This window comes from Anguilla rostrata, chromosome 7 (genome assembly GCF_018555375.3).
Source record: "Anguilla rostrata isolate EN2019 chromosome 7, ASM1855537v3, whole genome shotgun sequence".
Classification (NCBI taxonomy): domain Eukaryota; kingdom Metazoa; phylum Chordata; class Actinopteri; order Anguilliformes; family Anguillidae; genus Anguilla; species Anguilla rostrata.
The window spans coordinates 30932469-30951014 of NC_057939.1; the positions used below are offsets into that span (position 1 = coordinate 30932469).

The following is an 18546-nucleotide window of genomic DNA, read 5'->3' on the forward strand; positions in this document are numbered from 1 at the left end:
ATCTGTGCGTAATACCACACATGTTATTTACGGTTTTGTTGCCCTTTTTAGTACAGTCTGGCTTGATCGACAATTAATTGATCCAATAGTGACAGAATAAGCTTTCTAATGATGTATAAAATTTCTAAGTTTGCCTTTGGAATAGTATTTTATGGCTGGGCGCAACTGAAAGTTTTCTCATAATCACATTCACTTACGCATTCACTGTGGTAGCTGTGAAAGACACTGCACCCAATGAAACTATATCAATGATTTTCGTAATTTCTTGGAAAATATTATTATTATTGAGGGCATCTGAGTTGAGCCATATGTTTGCTGATAGACCTAGCTGACATAATTTTCTGGGGAAAGATAAAAGAGGAAAGAAGGTTTGGACTGACTTACTGTCTCTGTCTCTATCTACTTAACACAGATAACATTTCATCATCGCTATGTAAGTATCACTGCTCAAAATATTTTGGTTATATACATTCTTTTTGAAATTGAGTGTCTTTAAATAGGTTAGTGGTATTTTATAATGAGGATATTTCACACTGTAATGTAAGCGTTCGTTAGTAGCTTAGCAGTTTTTGTGTTTGATGGACCAGATATGACGTGAAGGTTGGAACATGGTGGACGGTTGAATATTGTTTTCATGTCATCCCATCCCCATGCAAGAAAACATTACATACTGTAGAATACACAAGAGTTCATTATTACACATTTAGGTACTGTACCGCATTGTGTGACAGTGTTTTTGCATTATTTTTTAATCCAATATCAATTTTTAATCTTAAACCTTCATAAGGGGCTTGTTTATATGCTTTATAATGGACAAAAAGCATTTTATGCATTTTTGGATAGATTTTGGATAAGTTTCTGGACCTTTAGAAATTTTAGACCACTGTACAGGCGTAAAGCTGGTAATTCTCACTTGAAAATGATGTAACTGTGAGTTTCTTGAGTCAAAACAATTGATTTGTAGTGAAATACGTAATTATGTTGTGATTTACAGCAATGCATAATTTAGACATTTTGAATAGATTTGGAGACACTGGGTACACTGCTTAGTTTTTGCTTCATAGCTCTTTAGTAGTTCTACCATATCCATCCTTGGATTTTAGGAACTTCTGGTCAAGGAGTTTTTTATCCAGGACATGTTTAGTTTAACCTGCTGTATATATGCAATCTCTCAGTATTTCACTGCAAACTAAAAAAGAGCAAATTCATTTTTGTCATTTTTGATTCTTTGTCTAGACAATTGCATTTGCGGCACTTTTACAGAATTTTTGCCCATTCCTCCTGACAGAACTGGTGTAACTCAGTCAGGTTTGTGGGCCTCTTTGCTCGGACACACTTTTTCAGTTCAGTCCACAAATTTTCTATGGGATCCAGGTCAGGGCTTTGTGATGGCCACTCCAATACTTTCACTTTGTGGTATTTAATCTAGTTTGTTACAACTTTGGAAGTATGCTTAGGATCATTCTCCTGCTGGAAGACCCAGTCGCGACCAACTTTCTGGTTGATGTCTTGAGGTGTTGCTTCAGTATTTCTAGATAATCCTCGTTCCTCATGATGCCATCCATTTTCTGAAGTGCACCAGTCCCTTTTCCATGAAAACACCCCCACAAGATGATGCGGCCACCCCCGTGCTTCACAGTTAGGATGGTTCTTCAAATTAAAAGCCTCACCCTTTTTCCTCCATAAATAGCGCTGATCATTCAATTTTTGTTTCATCCGACCAGAGAACACTCCTACAAAAGGCTAGATCTTTGTCCTGGTCATCATCTGCAAATTTTATTCTGGTTTTTTTATGCCGGTTTTGGAGTAAGGGCTTCTTCCTTGTGCGACAGCCTTTCAGGCTATGGCGATGTAGGATTCTCTTAATGGTGGATGTAGATACTTTGGTACCTGATGCCTCCAACTCCTTCACCAGTTCCTTTGTTGTTGTCTTGGGGTTCAGTTGAACCTTTCGAAGCAAAGTTCATTCAGCCCTGGGAGTTAATTTGTGCCTCCTTCCTGAACGATGCAGTGTCTGTGTGGTCCAAAGATTTGTATATTTGCATACAATTCTTTGTACAGTTGCTCGTGGTACCTTCAGTTGTTTGGAAATTGCTTCTAAGGAGGAACCAGACTTGTGGAGGTCCACAATTGTTTTAAGTTCCTGGCTGAGTTGCTTGGAATGGTATCAAGGGCAAAAAGGTAGGCCCTTAAATACAGCCATAGGTGTCAATTAACTCCCAATTAACTCCTCATTATGACAATTGGCCAAACAGAAACTTCTAAAAATTCATTACATCAATTTCTAGAATCTTCCAGACTGTTCAAAGAGACAGTCACCTTGGTGTATGTAAACTTTTGACCCACTGGAATTCTGATATAGTGAATTAAAGCTGAAATAAATCTGTCTCTAATCGATTGTCTTAAAATTACCTCTGATGTGAACAAAGTAGAAATGTATGGTAACATGAAATGTGCAGAGTTGTGAAAAACTGAGTTTGAATATCTTTAGCCTAGGTGTATGTAAACGTTTGTCCTCAACAGAAATTAGCTCACTTGCCCCCTGCCTGTCACCCACAACCAATCTCCAGCTTTCCCCTTTGCCACCTCTGGCAGCAGCAGGTCTGGAAGATTGTAGAAAATAACTACATTAACTAACTAGTTCACTAATCCATTTACTGAGGTCCATTAATTGATGTTTCTGTCAAATACCCCACCCCCATCAATATGTCAAACATGTCCCATAAATTAACATGCCACATTTATTATTCAAAAACAGGCCTACTCCTTATTAATTAGTGTACTGAATAATAAATATATTTAGAGAATATATTTTTGATGTGCACCGATATAAAATGGGAAGTGACAGAAATATTCACTCAGATGAGTGATTTCTTCCAAGGCCTCCAAATTAAGGGTTTTCTGCTTAGATTTAGGAATAGCAAAATGAATTTTGTTGTAAAAAAAATATTTTCAGGCATAAAGCCTCAAAAACTTTTCTTGCGAGTGCTTAACATTTTCAGCTTACCTACTGAAAAACGTACGGTTTGTTTATGCAGGAGAAACAATGTGTCCTTTCATGCAAGCCAAACATACTATAAATCATTAAACATTCAATTTCATCAGCTAAAATGCTTTTCAGTTGTCACTATCATACCTTGCAACTGGCTGGCTGTGTACTGGGCAGAACTTATACTGTCTAGCTCAAGTCTTTGCTGGCACATGGTGGGTCCCGCTGACTATACTGAGGGACTGCTTGACCAGTAGTCAGAGAAGCCTGTAGGTGTACTTTGTTTCAGAGAGTCTATTGAACCGTATGTAATAATATTCACATGTACACAATAGTTTTGGCATGTTTTAATGGTGAAATGGACAACAATGATAATTCCTCAGGGGAATTGCTAAGGAAACAAGAAACAATCTATTGATGCTTCTACAAATTAGCACATTTATGGACTAAGAATTACTGTGGATTGCATTCGCTGGATTCTTGCCGTGATAAAAACACTGCTTTTACAGTGATTCATGTTGTCTGTGAATTACCAAAACACACAGAAGGTGCGGACCCCCAAGCTTGTTTTGTCACCACATATGTTACAAAATGAGGAACCATTGTCGCTAAAACATTGGCAACATAAAATAGTTTACAGAGATAGAACCGTGAGTTTCAACACTTTCAACCCATATATCGTGTAACCAGACTGATTGAAAATTTCACCATAAAAAAAACGCAAATGCAAAAATGAATGCAAATAAACCCACTCCAGCTTGAATACGGGCCGGTGCGACTTAAGGGCTTAAAGTGGCCCGCACATTCAAGTGTTTTAACCTCTTAAGGCACAAGCCAAATTTTGCCAATCCTTGCCCATTTAGGGGGTACCCTATTTAAAGCTTTATAACTCCAGACGTGAACACCACAGAGACTTGAAAAATGGCTTAAATGAAGCAAGACATTTGTACAATTTACAATACTAACACAGATTAGTTTATATTCATAATTTTGGAAGAAATAAAGTGCCACAAATGCAATTGTTTTGACAAAAAATCCAAAATAAATTTGCACTTTTTAAGTTCGCAATGAAATACTGCGAGATTGAATATATGCAGGAGGTTAAACTATACATGTGCTAGGTCAAAAACTTCTTGACCACAAGTTCATAAAAAAGGGTGGATATGTAGAACTACTATAGATGTATGAAGCAAAAACTAAGCAGTGTACCCAGCATCTCCAAATCTATCCAAAATGTCTAAATTATGCATTGCTGTAAATGGTAAATGGTAAATGGACTGCATTTATATAGCGCTTTTATCCAAAGCGCTTTACAATTGATGCCTCTCATTTTGCCAGAGCAGTTAGGGGTTAGGTGTCTTGCTCAAGGACACTTCGACAGGCCCAGGGCGGGGTTTGAACCGGCAACCCTCCGACTGCCAGACAATCGGTCTTACCTCCTGAGCCATGTCGTCACCATAAATCATAACATATCCATGTATTTCACTACAAATCAACTGTTTTGACTCAAGAAAATCACTGTTGCATAATTTTCAAATGGGAATTACAAGCTTTCAGTCAGTACAGTGGTCTAAAATAGCTAGGTGTCCAGAAACATATCCAAAATCTCTCCAAAATTGAATAAAATGTTTTTTGTCCATTATAAAGCATATAAATGAGCCCCTTATGAGGGTTTAAGATGAAACATTGCTATCAGATTAAAAAAATAATGCAAAAACATTGTCACACAATGCGGTACAGTACCTAAATGTGTAATAATGAACTCGTGTGTATTTCTATACTCTGTACTCTCGTATGTTTTTTTGTATGGGGATGAGACAACATGAAAACAATTTTCACCCGTCCACCACGTTTTGGCAATGTTCCAGCTCTGACGTCATCACTGTTGCATGCTTCACAAAAACTTACACTTCCGTCTAACGCTTACATTACAGTGTGAAATATTTACATTATATAACACCACTAACCTATTTAAAAATACTCAATTTCAAAAAGAATGTATATAACCGAAATATTTTGAACGATAATACTTACATAGCAATGGTGAAATCTCCTCTATGTTCAGTAGATAGAGACAGAGAGACAGTATCAATTATATTGTTCTATTCGCTTCTGTTTTGCTCCAGAAAACGATGTCAGCTAGGTCTATCAGCAAACATATGGCTTAGCTATGTTCAGAAGTCCTCAATAATAATAGTATTTTCCAAGAAATTACGAAATATCCTTGAACATGTTTCGTTAGGTGCATCGTATTTGTCTGCTAACAGTGTGATTGCGTAAGTGAATGCTATGCTAAGAATATTTTCTGTTACGCTGACCTATAAAACGCTATTCCGAAAGCAGAATTAGACATGTTATACATCGTTAGAAAGCTTATACTCTCGCCTACCGAATAAATGAATTGTAAATCTAGTCAGACTGTACTAAAAAGGGCGACGACGCCGTAAACAACAGGTGTGGTGTTACGCACAGCTATTTTGGAAGATACCCAGGCGTCACAGATGCGCCTATATTTCCCAAACGGATTGTCCAAGACAATATATGACCACGCAAAAGGGACATCTCTACACGTAAAACCAACAGTAAGGTTTTATATTTATTCAATATTTAGTCCCAGATATTGACTGTAGAATGACATGGTATCATTTTTAAAAACTTTTTCTCGTTTATTTCGTTATTCAGTGAGCAGCATTTTCACTGCTGTATAGGCATATCTTAGGGCTATTGTCGGGTTTATCTTGTTGCTATGATGGAATACGATTTTTTAGTGGTGAAAGAATATTTTTATGAATGCCAAGATAGACAATATTGTCCATTATGTCAAGGGTGGGGGGTGTTTTTTAGATGAGACTGCAGGGAGGGGGTGTGTGTTAAATGAACGACGGGAGCGACAATGGTGGGGCTGCGAAACTCCGTTTTCGGCATAGTTGTCATGTATCGTCTACTAATGAAACTGAAACAACGCGTTTCTGTTTTCATCTCACACTTTGGTTGCAGTAGCACCGAATGTTTGAGTTTAGTAATTTAGGGGCTGTGCGCTAAGAGGTTAACCTGTCCACTGTGATGGAACTGCACAGAACATAAAAAGACAATGAACGTAGTAGCATATTAGAACGTCATTATTATGGTCAGATAGAAACATATTATAGGCTACCATCATTTTAAACAAGACCAGGTCAAAACCTAGTATACGGCTGGACCTCTCCGGCCGACCAATGGTGTAACTTCATCACTCAGTCACAGATATTCGCGTTTGTAGGGCTGGCCCCACTGTTGCAGTCCAGCCAAAAACAGTAATGTTTTCATGAAAATTTTTGTTTTTACAATCAAAGCAAAAAAAAATTCATCATCTTCAGCTATGTTAGAATGAATTAAAGTGGATGTAATTAATGAATTACATGTAAATACCGATAGCAGCGCCATTCCTCCAGAAACCTAATTGGCATTTCAGTTCTCACCAATCAGGAACCTGAACCAATTCAATACCGGCTCATAGTATCCATTTATAAAGTTGGATATGTAGTGGAGAAATTCAAATAAGAACCTTGCTCAAAGGTGCAACGGCAGTGTCACACATAGTAATCAAATCTACAACTGTCAGGATACCATTATACCATGCTGCTGCCCCCTTTTCTTCCTGTCCTGCTTTTGTGGAACGCAGCTTTGGTGTTGCAGCTTTTATACCATCCCTAACCTCTTGTATGTCCAGTGCTATTAATAGTGGCTGTGGAGTGAGCACAAGTTTGCAATTACAGCTACAATCATAGCTTTTCACTGCTGCCTTTCATTCTTCATCCTTTTGCTTCAATCTTCTTATGTTTTTTTTAACAAAACAGTGAAGTAAATATCTATGGCATCACTTTTCACCCTGTTCTGGAGCTTGTGACTGCTGTGCCTGCTTATATTTGATGTTGACTGCCACAATTGCCTTGTAAGTAGCTTTTACTGTATTGGATTTCATGCTGATAAATCTTTTGAGAGAGAGAGCAAGAGCAAAAGAGAGAGTACATGTGTGTCTCAGATGTAACTGTAATGTGATCAATTGGACCATAAAGACAAACACACAGGAAAACACTATACTGTAAGGTGGAACAACAAAAGATGTGACAACAGAAAAGAGAAAGGGACAGAGAGGCAGAATGAGAGAGCAGGAGAGTAAGAGACATATATTAATGAGTGATAGAAACAGAATGAGAGAGAGGGTGGGGGCATGACAACATGAGGGTTTAAAGAGGATGAAAATGGAGACAGTTATATTACCTCATATGCAACTGACATGTCCAGACAGACAGAAAAGCAGAAAGACAGGACCGGAGGAAAAGAGCAGTGATAGGGTAAGCAGAAAAAAGGAGAAAAAAACAAGTTAATTCAGTCAAGCATTCAATTCAGTGCCTGACCTAATGTTTTTGAATGGTGCACACACATAACACAGCTTGGTGTGTTGGGAGAGCTGAATAGACCAGGAAAACAATTAAAATTTTAAATAACATTTCAATTTGAAAAACAGAAAAAGAAATGAGAGAGTAAGAGAGAGAGAGAGAGAGAGAAGAGAGGGGGAGGTGTGTTATAGGAGTGAGTTCATACTCTTCAGACAGTGGTTAGGTTTGCTGTGATGAGCATAGGTTTTCTGTGAGTGTCATCAATCAATAACTGCCACACATAAAAAATTGTGACTAATGCTACTACACTGTCTATGGTGTGTTGGAAATGCTTCTGTAAAATAATGATGAAGTCTGTTTTATGTTGTTTTTTTTTGTTTTTTGTTTTTTTTTATACCAACGAACACTCCAGGAATTCCTGCTCAGACTGCATTTCTCTGACAAAAATCCCCAGGAGTTTTAGCCATTGACCAAAATGTTTGCTCAAGTAAGAAGGTCCATAAAGAACTTTAGTGCTGGTTCATGTTCTGGGTGAAACACCACTTTTAACGCTCTGCCTGGGTCAGACTACTTAGCCTCAATTGTGTCACTGAAATACCAGAACTGACTAACAGGTCATGGTGCTGGCAGACTAAACATGCTGTAATCAGGAAACCCTTATTAAAAAAACAAAAGTATGAGTCCATGCATGCCCTAAATATAGTTTCTGCCAACAAAGAACAGATACAGGTGCATAAGGTGGAAAGGGGCTCAAGACTTACCGGTGCCGTGCTGATGGAGGGGGCTCTGTGGAGTGTAAGTAGAGCCATAACTCCAGCTTTCCTTGGAGCTACTGCCAATAGCCTTAGTATGGAGACACGGCACCCCCGCCCCCCTCAGTCCCACTCCGGGATGCTATCCAGGAACAAAGAGACGACCCACAAACCACTGAAAATAAAATCATGACACCAAGAGCTACAGCAGCACAAGGTCAGCTAAATGCAAACTGATCACATACAGTATCTGATACAGTGATGAGCAAAGACACACAGTCTGGTCTATCACATTGTCCATCAGTGACATTGTCGCAAAATTTCTTTTAACCATGAAGAATCTCTGACTTGTTTACATTTTAGACAGATGTAACTGCGAAGTAAATCTATCACTGTTTCCGTCGCAGCACTTTCGACACAAGCAATATCAGAAGTGCTGTCCTCTTAAATTGGGATGGGAGGTACACCATCCTGCCAAGTTACGCACTGGCGGGGCAGCATGCCCCATATCTATACAGCAACACAATGAGTTAACCACAATGAAATAACCACAATGACCACACATAACCACAAATATTCCTCCAGAAAGGATATGTTTCTACTTGGTCGTCAAGTTCATTTTACAAAATGTACAAGTTCCTGTACATTTGCAACTTATAATAAATACCAATTGTGAAATAAATACTGTACATAAATACATACACACTTATGTAGAATACTTTTCCCCATGAGGACATTACCTAGCAGCACGTAACAAATTTGCAAACAGACCTTTACACCAAGGAACATACAATCATTCACACTATGGGGGGGGGGTATGCATGCATAAATACATATACAAATTTGACATCAAGGCCTATTAAATAAATACTGAATCTTAAAAACCTATCCACACATATGTTCGCCCCATTAATGTACTGTATGCTTGTACACAGGGCCAAGTTACTTGAAACAACTCAGGAAACATTGGGCAACATTGCTTTGGAATACAGGTTGTTGAATTTGTATAACCCAAGATAGCCAGAACTGATTCTTGTAACTTTGTCATTTAAACACTTTTAATGGCAGGCCTAAATTTAGAATTAATGACTTATAGACAGTGCTTTGTAAGTGTGAGTAACTTTGCATTTGTGTATGTTAAAAACGTGTTTTTCATAACATTTCTTTTTACTGCCATGAGTGCCTCACCCACAAGCGTGGAAATGTGTTACCACGATGGCACAATTATAGTGAGAAATACCATCTTTGGAAAAAGGCTATATGGTGTCATTGCACTTAGATCAAACCTACCATGCATTAACAATAATATTTTTAAAACTCTTGTCAATCACCCACTCAATCTGTTCATAATGCCATCATAGTCTGTTTAAAACCATATATCGCTGCACCACCTTACAAATAAAAACATTTTTTATTTAACTAAAACACAAGCCAGTTTACTCTCAACATTGTCAAAGTCACATTAGTGGGTCTATATTTGAACTTTAAAGCGTGTAGCATAGTTTTTCTTTTTCTGTTTTTGTAATTTGGTGGTTTTATGTTTCAAACATTCTGTGTTACGATGGCATTACAAACAGAATGAGCGGGTGACTGACAAGTCTTTTTTATATTTTTGATGAATAGTAGGTTCAATCTAAATGCAGTGACAGATTGCCTTTCCCCAATAGAAGGTATTTCTCGATCTGAAGAAAAACACGTTTGCAACATACAAAAAAAAGCCATTAACACTTGCAAAATCTAGGCCTGCCATTAAAAGTACTGATATCAAAATTATGCCAAGTTACAATAAACAATATTGGCTAACTTAACTAACACAAATGAAACATTCTGTATTCCAAACCAATGCTGCTACCCAATGCATCCTAAATTCTTAGAAGTACTTGGCCCTGTGTTTTTTCATCTTACCAAGTACTTCTAAGAATTTAGGATGCATTGGGTAGCAGCATTGGTTTGGAATACAGCATGTTTTATTTGTGTTAGGTAAGGTAGCCAATATTGTTTATTATAACTTGGCGTGATTTTCATATCAGTACTTTTAATGGCAGGCCTAGATTTTGCAAGCGTTAATGGCTTATAGTGCTTTGTATGTGTGAGTATCTTGGAATTTTTGTACGTTGAAAACGTGTTTTTCTTCAAATATCATTTCTTTTTGCAAAGTGTTTGTTGAGAAAGTGATAACAGTAATGCATATAAATGTAGACTATGAGAAGTATGCGTACACATACATACATGCAAACATCGTAGCCAGTCCCGGATGTAGACTGGTATGATTGGGAGGCAGAACAAAAAAAAATTTTTTTGGGGGGGGGGGGGGGGTTTATCACATAATTAGTGATAAGTAATGCAGCGGAACGGGGTGTAAAAATGTGAAGTAACCCTAAAAGAAACAGTTGTGGATAAAGGTTATCATTGTGTGAATTTGTACAGTCTGATGAACGTGTGGCGTTTAGAACTTTCACTTTGCTAGATATATAAAGCAATGGCTGTGACAAACGTTGGGGTGGCGGAAGTATAAGAGGCTGGCACAGTGAGAAACGTAACAGAAATCCCCCAGTGCATGTACTCACTGATGTGACGGCCATCCAACGAGCTTTCATTCAGAAAATATCAGTAAGGTCCTTCAATTAGAGCTGCCGAGGTTGAAAGTTGTGTACCTTCTGTCCTGCTCTGTTTTCAGTTATTATCTTCTGAGATGGACTTCTTGTGTTTATGAGGTTTAAAAGGCATTTGGATACACTTAGCTGTAGGTAGGACTCCTCTTTGCTGTCTTCCCTAGGTAGAGTAACTAAGTAGTTAGTATAGAAACGCCACAGTGGTCAGCTGTTGTAGCTGTTTAAGAAAGTCAAGAAACGTGCCGTCATGAAATGCATACGGGTGGCTGTGCATGACTTCAGCTGAACATATGGATTGAAGATTCAGTTATTCTGAGAACTGCAAAAGCAATCGTTTAAAATAGTTTAGACAATTATTAGTTAGCAAATAAGAGTACAATAAATAGTAAATAAAGTAAATATTAGTACAATAAAGTAAATAATTGCGTGAGATCGAGGCGGGATTCTAACCTACGACCTTGCGATTCGGAGGCAAAAACATTAATGTGCTCGTGGTTTTAAAGAAGGCAGACTCAGGTCTAGTTGTATTCCATGAGGCCAGGCTATATTGTAGCCGGCTAAAAAACGTTCACATTGAAAGCAAATGTAGCCGGTTTACTGAATAATACAGTGTATACGTTTGGTGAAAGACTGGCACGATTTGGTGCATAAGGATCCAGAGGAATTACTCAGTTTCAAAAGCAATATTTTAAAAGTAATAGACAATTGTGAGTGAGAAAATAAGCTTAAAGTAATAATCTCGAAGATTTTCATTAAAACAAATGTCTGTTAAATCACTATGTATCGCCGAATTAGGTAACACAATGGTGATTGAGCCTATTATTATATTAATTTATATTATTATTATTTATGATTAAAGAACTGGGTGTCTGTGGCGACATTCCCGGGAAAAAATCACAAGCGGCACATAGTTAGTGACGCGTTTTCCATCACCCATCAGTGGTTGGTCCACATGAGAGGGTAGACGGAACTAACGCAACAGGCTTGCTCTTCAACTCACTTGTGTGTGAGCGGCGTAGTGTTTTTTCCGGTGTCTGCATGCGTTACAATAACAGAGAAAGGGGGGTTGGGGGAGTTATGGAACCCTAAAAAGTTTTTGTGTAACATGAGAGATCATATTATTTGTTGATGTTGATTTCGTATTACATTTAATGGCAATGTAACTTTACTAAATTACATAGCTATTTGCACAGCTAACGCTAGCTACCAGACCATGTCAAGAAAGACAACATTAGTTTAGACAACGTTGCGCACAGTATCCATCTCTCATATCAGGTAATGTTGCGTTAGCTAGCTAGCTAATGTAATGAACACAATCTAATGTCAGCTAACAATTAGAAAAAACGCTAGCTAACGCTACCGACCGGTACCGACCTCGCAAACCGTCTCTCGAATGCAATGCTACATTGTTGCAGTGTAGCTAACTAAAGGCCAGTTCTGATCAACTAAAGGCCAGTTCTGATCAATGATTCGCAACGAGACTGGATGTAACTTGCAAAATTCCAAGACGTCTGTTAACGTTCTAAAACTGCACTTGTCGATTTGACATGGTCGGTCTTTTAAAACCGCAGGGCAGGCAACGGCTCTGCTACTAGCCAGTTCACACCGCTGCAATTTTCTCTGCAACATTCTAAAACCGCTTCGCCTCGTTGCGAATCATTGATCTGAACTGGCCTTAACGTTACCGTTATTTACATTGCCATCGGGTTCATCATCATATTATAATGATCGGAATAAAGCCGGGGTATGTGGAGCAGAGTCGGGTCTGATTTCTGAAGACGTCAGGCAGGAGAAAACTAAATAAAAGAATGCGGCAGTATGGATTAGCTTTGTTATTATTTTATTACGCTTCCTCATATGTTCCTTCAGCCTTGATGCCCTTTTTGATGAAATCTCCTTTGTTTTATTCTTCTTGTTCTGATTGCTAATTTAACACCCAGCTCAGCTTTATTCTCGAAGAGTTTAGCTAGCAAAACCAGAAACACCAGGGGTAACATTTTGCAAGGCAGTTGTTTCAAAAAGACCACACAACAATCATTCACGAAAAAGACTGCTTATTGTGCACGAGATACATAACTGAACGAGCCACAGGGAATCCTTCTCTGCAGTGTAAAGATGTTCATACCGGGCAAAAGGTGGATAAAGAACGTTTGCAGAAATTGATCATCACTAATTCTACCCCAGGTTTGCTATGCCATTTTAACCCGGCAGTGTAAAGACATCTTGAGTTAGCCTAATGTTAGACAACGAATGAGTATATACATAACGTTACTTTTATAACAACCGTTTTTAATTCAGTAAATAGTAAGTGTTATAGTTGGCGTGCCAACTGACTGACGTCACACAGGCGACACTGGTTGGATCCGGTTGGATCTATGGGAAGTGAGGTCTAAAAACACACCTGCAATTACCGCTTCTCGCCATTGGTACCGCCAAAGAGAACGAAACGGAAATCTTTGATATTGTAACTTTAAGAATAGAGAAATACTGGAGAGTCTCGGGTGGGATTTGACCTTGAAGCTCAGTGGTCCCAAGTCCCAACTTTACCAGTGAGCCGCAAACTTACTATGTTGATCGGAAATCTTCAAAAAGATGTAAGTCAATTTTGCGTGTGTATGTGACATTTTTATTGGCTGATGTAGGTGAAGGATTGGCAGATAGGTAAATGTCCAAATGGGGAGGTATTGTTTGTGGGCTTGCAGCATTAAGATGATGTAATCTGGTAAGAAAATAAAGAAGAAGAAAGAAGAAATGCAAAATTCCCTAAATTTTGGGCTTTATTGTGTGGGTGTGTGAAGTTGCTTGTGAATTATTTCTGTTGAAATGGGGTCAGAAGGTACAAGAAAGTAAAGTATTTAAGGTCTGAGAGTCCGTGATCATTGTGGTTATTTTTGTAGGCAACCCTGAAAAGTGGAAAACTCTCGGTGCTGTATAGGTATGGGGCATGCTGCCCCGCCAAGGCGTAATTTGGCGGGATGGCATACCTACCATCCCAATATAATTGTTCCGCCGTGGTAACACATTTCTACGCTTGCGGGTCATGCACTCTTCAGGATCAGAGGACAGCGCTTGTGGGGTTGCTTGTATCCGAAGTGCTGCGAGGGGTCACAGCGATATATTCGCTTGTTGTCACATCTGTCCAGAATGTAAACAAGTCAGACATTCTTCACGGCAAGAAGAAATTTTACGATAACGATAAGCGGGAAGAACGCTGCTTAGCTGCTTGATTGGAGTAGCATATTTTGACTTATATCGTGTACATTGTTTCCATAGTCTGTTGTTTAGGTAAATATAGCTCATTCTCACTTAAAATAGCAGAGCTAAAACAGTCCGGGATATCCGGAAGCAAAAGTGAACACTGTCAGTGTACTTAGATTCACTGACCAACAGATCAACAGTTGGGATCCGTTAGCTATAGATACCCAACTCTGAGGCACAATCCGACATTTAACCCTTGATAACAGACGGATTACATGCAGTAATACTTTTATAATCATGCATTACATTACACTTCACTGCTTTGACGCCGAAACCAGCAGCTGTTGCGAGCAAGCTGCTTTCCCTGCATAGCAGCAATCTAGCGACCTTAACAAACAAGAGATCCCTGTGACACATAGCCCAGCACTGTCACAAAATCAAAGTAAACACTGCACTTAACTATGCTTGTTCACTGTAAGTGTAACACGAATAGTCAGCTAGCTAGCTAACGTGTAATGATTGATCTAACAGGTAAGCGACATCAGAAAGCACGACAGTCCGCCAGCCAGATAATTAGCGGAAAAGCTATGTGGCTAAAAATATTTACGTATTTACTAGGTCATTAATTTTGCCTACTACTTGCCTAAGTATGCAACAGCAAAGAACATTAACGTTATAGAAACTACAACACAACGTGTCTGAAATGGGTCCACACTAGCTATAACAACAAACTATCGGTTAGTTAGCACGGTAGGCATCCGAAGAAACCTGGCTGAACTGCCTAGTCGCTCTCTACAGAAGTCGGCATACTTGACATTACTGTAGCTCGCCAGCCACCTATGATAGTTCCTTCAAAATGAAAGAATTCACAACGCAGACTGACTTACGTTGCAGTGGTTCCTCTTTTATCTACCAGGTACCATTCGACACCGAACTCTCTTCCTTCCTTTGTTTTATACTTTTTCAGGATCTCTTTCTGCTCTCCAGTTATGTTTAAGCCTGGTTCCGAGCATGCAGTTTTCAATCCTTGCTGGAATACAGTTAAATGGCAGTAATGCACACTCTTTGCTCCCAGCGTCGAACCAGGAAGAAATAATTGCGTCTGAGAAAAGTAAACATGCCCTTATAAGGAAGTGGCGGATTCCGCACTGCTTTTCTTAAAGGGGAAGGAACCGCCGTATTCTTGTTTCCGATTTTAGGGACGAAGCGCTGGCTTCCCGTGTAGATTATGTCCCAGCTTCCGGTCGTTAATAATTATCTCGACAAAAACATGTTTTCACCTTACCGAAATGCCAAGTTACTCGCGCATACAAATGACTGGCTATAATTAGGGGTCCAAGCAGCGAAGCTGCCGGAACCCTATTGTATCTGTTAGGATTATTCTTATTTTTCTCTGCTAAAAGTGTCTGAGGCTCAGCAACCATAAATCCTAGACCAACCAACTTTGGTAGGTGGGTTCCTATGGCCCCCCACTACTCAGGCAGTACAAATCACCTATGTCGGCCAGATGGTAGCGCTATAACAAAGGGTCATGCTTAAAAGGCCATAACTCCCACACCATAAATCAGATTAACACAAAACTTAATCGACCTATGCATCTGTATGTGCTCTACAGCTACTGATATTGGGACCACCTATGTCCGCCATATTGTTTGCCCGCCATTTTGACTTTTTTATTAGTTGCAGCGTGGAAGCGCTGCAGCTCTACATACGCGCCGGGCCATCTAAGTGTTACGACATACCATCTACGTGTTACGACATAGTAACGGCCTTTATGGCAAGCGGCTAGGAGACATCCATGGCGACGCAACTAAGTAATCCGACACCGTTGGGTCTAGTTTGAAAAACTAAATTTTTCCTACAGGGCCTTTTTCAATTTTGGCCCAATCAGCACCAAATCGGATACAGAGCCTCAGGGGAACAACCTACATAAACGCAATATAAATAGGCCCAATCGAATAAACGGTATGGCCGCTGTCAACCAACAAACTTCTTGAACTTCGACGAAGCGTGTCTCTTAGCACAAAATTGGCCATAAGTCATCAATATTTTATACAATCATCATGAAGGTATATGATCATGTGGACAAAACCATTTAAAAATCGCTCCATAGGGGGCGCAATAGTGCCAATGCTTGGACCCCTCCCAATGCTTCTAGCGGCTTTAATTTATCATTAAAACTGCAGGCTTCAAAATGTAAGCCTGTTATTAAAAGTATTGATATCGAAATGAGGCCAACTTACAACAAACAATAGTGGCTATCTTAGCTCACACTAATTAAACACAAAATCTATTCCAAAGCAATGCTGCCCAATGTTTCCTGAATGATTTCAAGTAACTTGGCATGGACTCAGTCATTTTTCCTTCACCACGAATGACAAATAAATTAAAGTGCTTGTCATATTTTTAAATGGAAGTGTTTGTAATGGTGTATTGTATACACAATAGACCTACTAATTGTTTGCATGTTGGTAGAAGACCTATGGTCTAGCTAACATTCATTTATAAATGTGGAATTTGCAATGTAGCTACAGTAGCTTAGTTAAAAAGTAGTTAACAGCAGAAATGCTACAGTGGTCAATTTGACTCATGTCACTTTAAGAAAATCGATAAACCTGCCATCATGAAGTCTGTAGTCTATGGCTGCGTCCGAATAGTCAAAAAAATCACGTCCTATGTCTTTTCCTAACCACTTTTCCTTGACCTCGATGGAAAACGTCATGAGGTTAAGGAAAGATGTGAAGGAGAATTCATAATGACTTAGGGAAAAGACAATCGCGGTCCTAAAATAATCCGACTGCATTTACAGTAGGCTACGTAATTATGCGACGGCGGATGTTATTGACGTGAGTCTGCCGTGGTGAAACTACAATGTTCCGAAGATGGACTACTAAAAGCGCATTAGATACTTCGCCCCGTGCGTTCTTGCATTAAATTTAACAATTATTTTCATACAATCATACTAATTGGGATTCATGTCGATAAATATGAATGGACAGGAAGATGAGCGTGAGCAACCATTCCCAATGTGACAACCATTTCTTTTCACTTTTGTGACTGGTAGCCTATATTCCTTTTTTATTTCAATTCCAACCTTCGTAATGAAGTAATATTTTTCACCGGGTTGTCCACGTTTATATAGCCTGCATGACGCAACACGGTAAGAACGCACGGGGCGAAATATCTAAGACGCGCTTTTAGTAGCCTAGTCCATCTTCGGAACATTGTAGTTTTACCACGGCAGACCCACGTCAATAACATCCGCCGTCGCAAAATTACGTAGCATAGTGTAAGTGCAGTCTGGTTCTCTTAGCACCCCGGTTGTCTTTTCCTAAGTCCTTTTGAATTCTCCTTCACATCTTTCCTTAACCTCATGACGCTTTCCATCGAGGTCAAGGAAAAGTGGTTAGGAAGAGACATAGGCCTACTACGTAATTTTTTGACTATTCGGACGCAGCCATAGGCCATATTGAACGATCGGATATAATTAGAATACCAATATCGCACAAGGAAATAAAGTTATAAACACTTACTTAAATGGCCATGAATGGTAAAATTGACCATCATTTATATTGCCTGTATGGTTTTTGATAGTTTAAATCGCTGTGTGTGTTTTGTTGTTGCTGCAGCCCGCAGAACAAGCCCCTGGCTGGGCGAAGGCTACAATAGTAGTCTGAGGTTTTAGGGCCTAACTTGCGGTCATGACAGCTGTCCGAGTCATGAATAACGTTTGGTACCAAAAGCTGGTAGCAGGCACCGGTTCCCATACGACCGGTAACGTTACCCAAAGGACCGAATCGCAACACAGATTTCGGTGCCGTCTGTAGGCTACTAATGTCACACTTGCTGTCGACTCGTTAGCAAGCTAACATTACACTCGGTCAAAATGCCGAAAGCGAAACTGTCTAAAGTGTGACTGTATTTTACCAAGAAGGATTCAAACAATGGGATGTGCCTTCACAATAAAAAAAGACATCCTTTAATGTAATCGTTTGCTCATTCTTTTAAAGAAGGTGCTACCGGTTCAGGTTTGAAGTTATCGGTCTAGCAAGGGTATCGTCCAAATATTGTAGCGATCTTGCCTGTGTATAGTGTAAATAATTGTGTTAACTTGTTAGCGGTTAACTTGTCCCGCTCCGCGATCGTGTAAATGCTCGTTTGTCATTTTAAATGTGTAGCCTGCTAGGAATCGCTTACGTAGAACTAGCAGCCCCTCGGGTTTATGATTTACACCGTCATGTTTCTGTCCTTAGCCACCTAGCCACTACTGCTGTGTTGTATTCCTTGCCTGTCTCCCCTGTTTTGCGCGTGTCTCGCCCTGCTGTTTCCCGCTGTATGCAAACTGTCCAACCTTTGTGTGATGTGACGTTCAGGCTGTGTGATTGGTTCGTCTACGGTGCTTCGGTAGCCAATCACGGCGACCCGGGTTTTGATAAAAACAGGCTTCGCCCAGCTATGATGGTCAGTCTACGAATTGTTGTTTGGAAGAGATGTTACAAATAAAGCGAAGCTCCCCGGGAGCGATTCGAAAACAGCCAAGCCCGTTTCCGTCTCTGCTTCCTGGCGAAACCGCCACAATATGAACAATACCCATCCCTAGGGTTTGCATGTGAAAT

General features: G+C 39.5%; 1 protein-coding gene and 1 long non-coding RNA gene across 4 annotated transcripts in view; both read right to left on the minus strand.

Annotated features, from left to right (window-relative positions):
- si:ch211-203d1.3 (protein phosphatase Slingshot homolog 3) overlaps positions 1-15049 on the minus strand; it is a 57913-nt gene extending 42864 nt beyond the window's left edge. The window contains exons 1-2 of one of the 3 annotated variants that reach the window (XM_064344063.1): positions 14818-15049; positions 8130-8262 (exon numbers count right to left, since the gene is read on the minus strand). In XM_064344063.1, the coding sequence (XP_064200133.1) occupies positions 8130-8177 (48 nt within the window). In that variant the 5' untranslated portion in view covers positions 8178-8262; positions 14818-15049. Of the gene's footprint in view, positions 1-8129; positions 8296-14817 lie in introns of all 3 variants that reach the window. The other 2 variants (XM_064344060.1, XM_064344062.1) reach the window with 2 other exon arrangements.
- LOC135259546 (uncharacterized) lies at positions 3322-8123 on the minus strand. The gene is made up of 2 exons (XR_010331312.1): positions 6041-8123; positions 3322-3808 (listed from the first exon to the last, which is right to left on the minus strand). It is a non-coding gene; the product is annotated as an uncharacterized LOC135259546 (long non-coding RNA).
- Positions 15050-18546: the final 3497 nt, after the last annotated feature.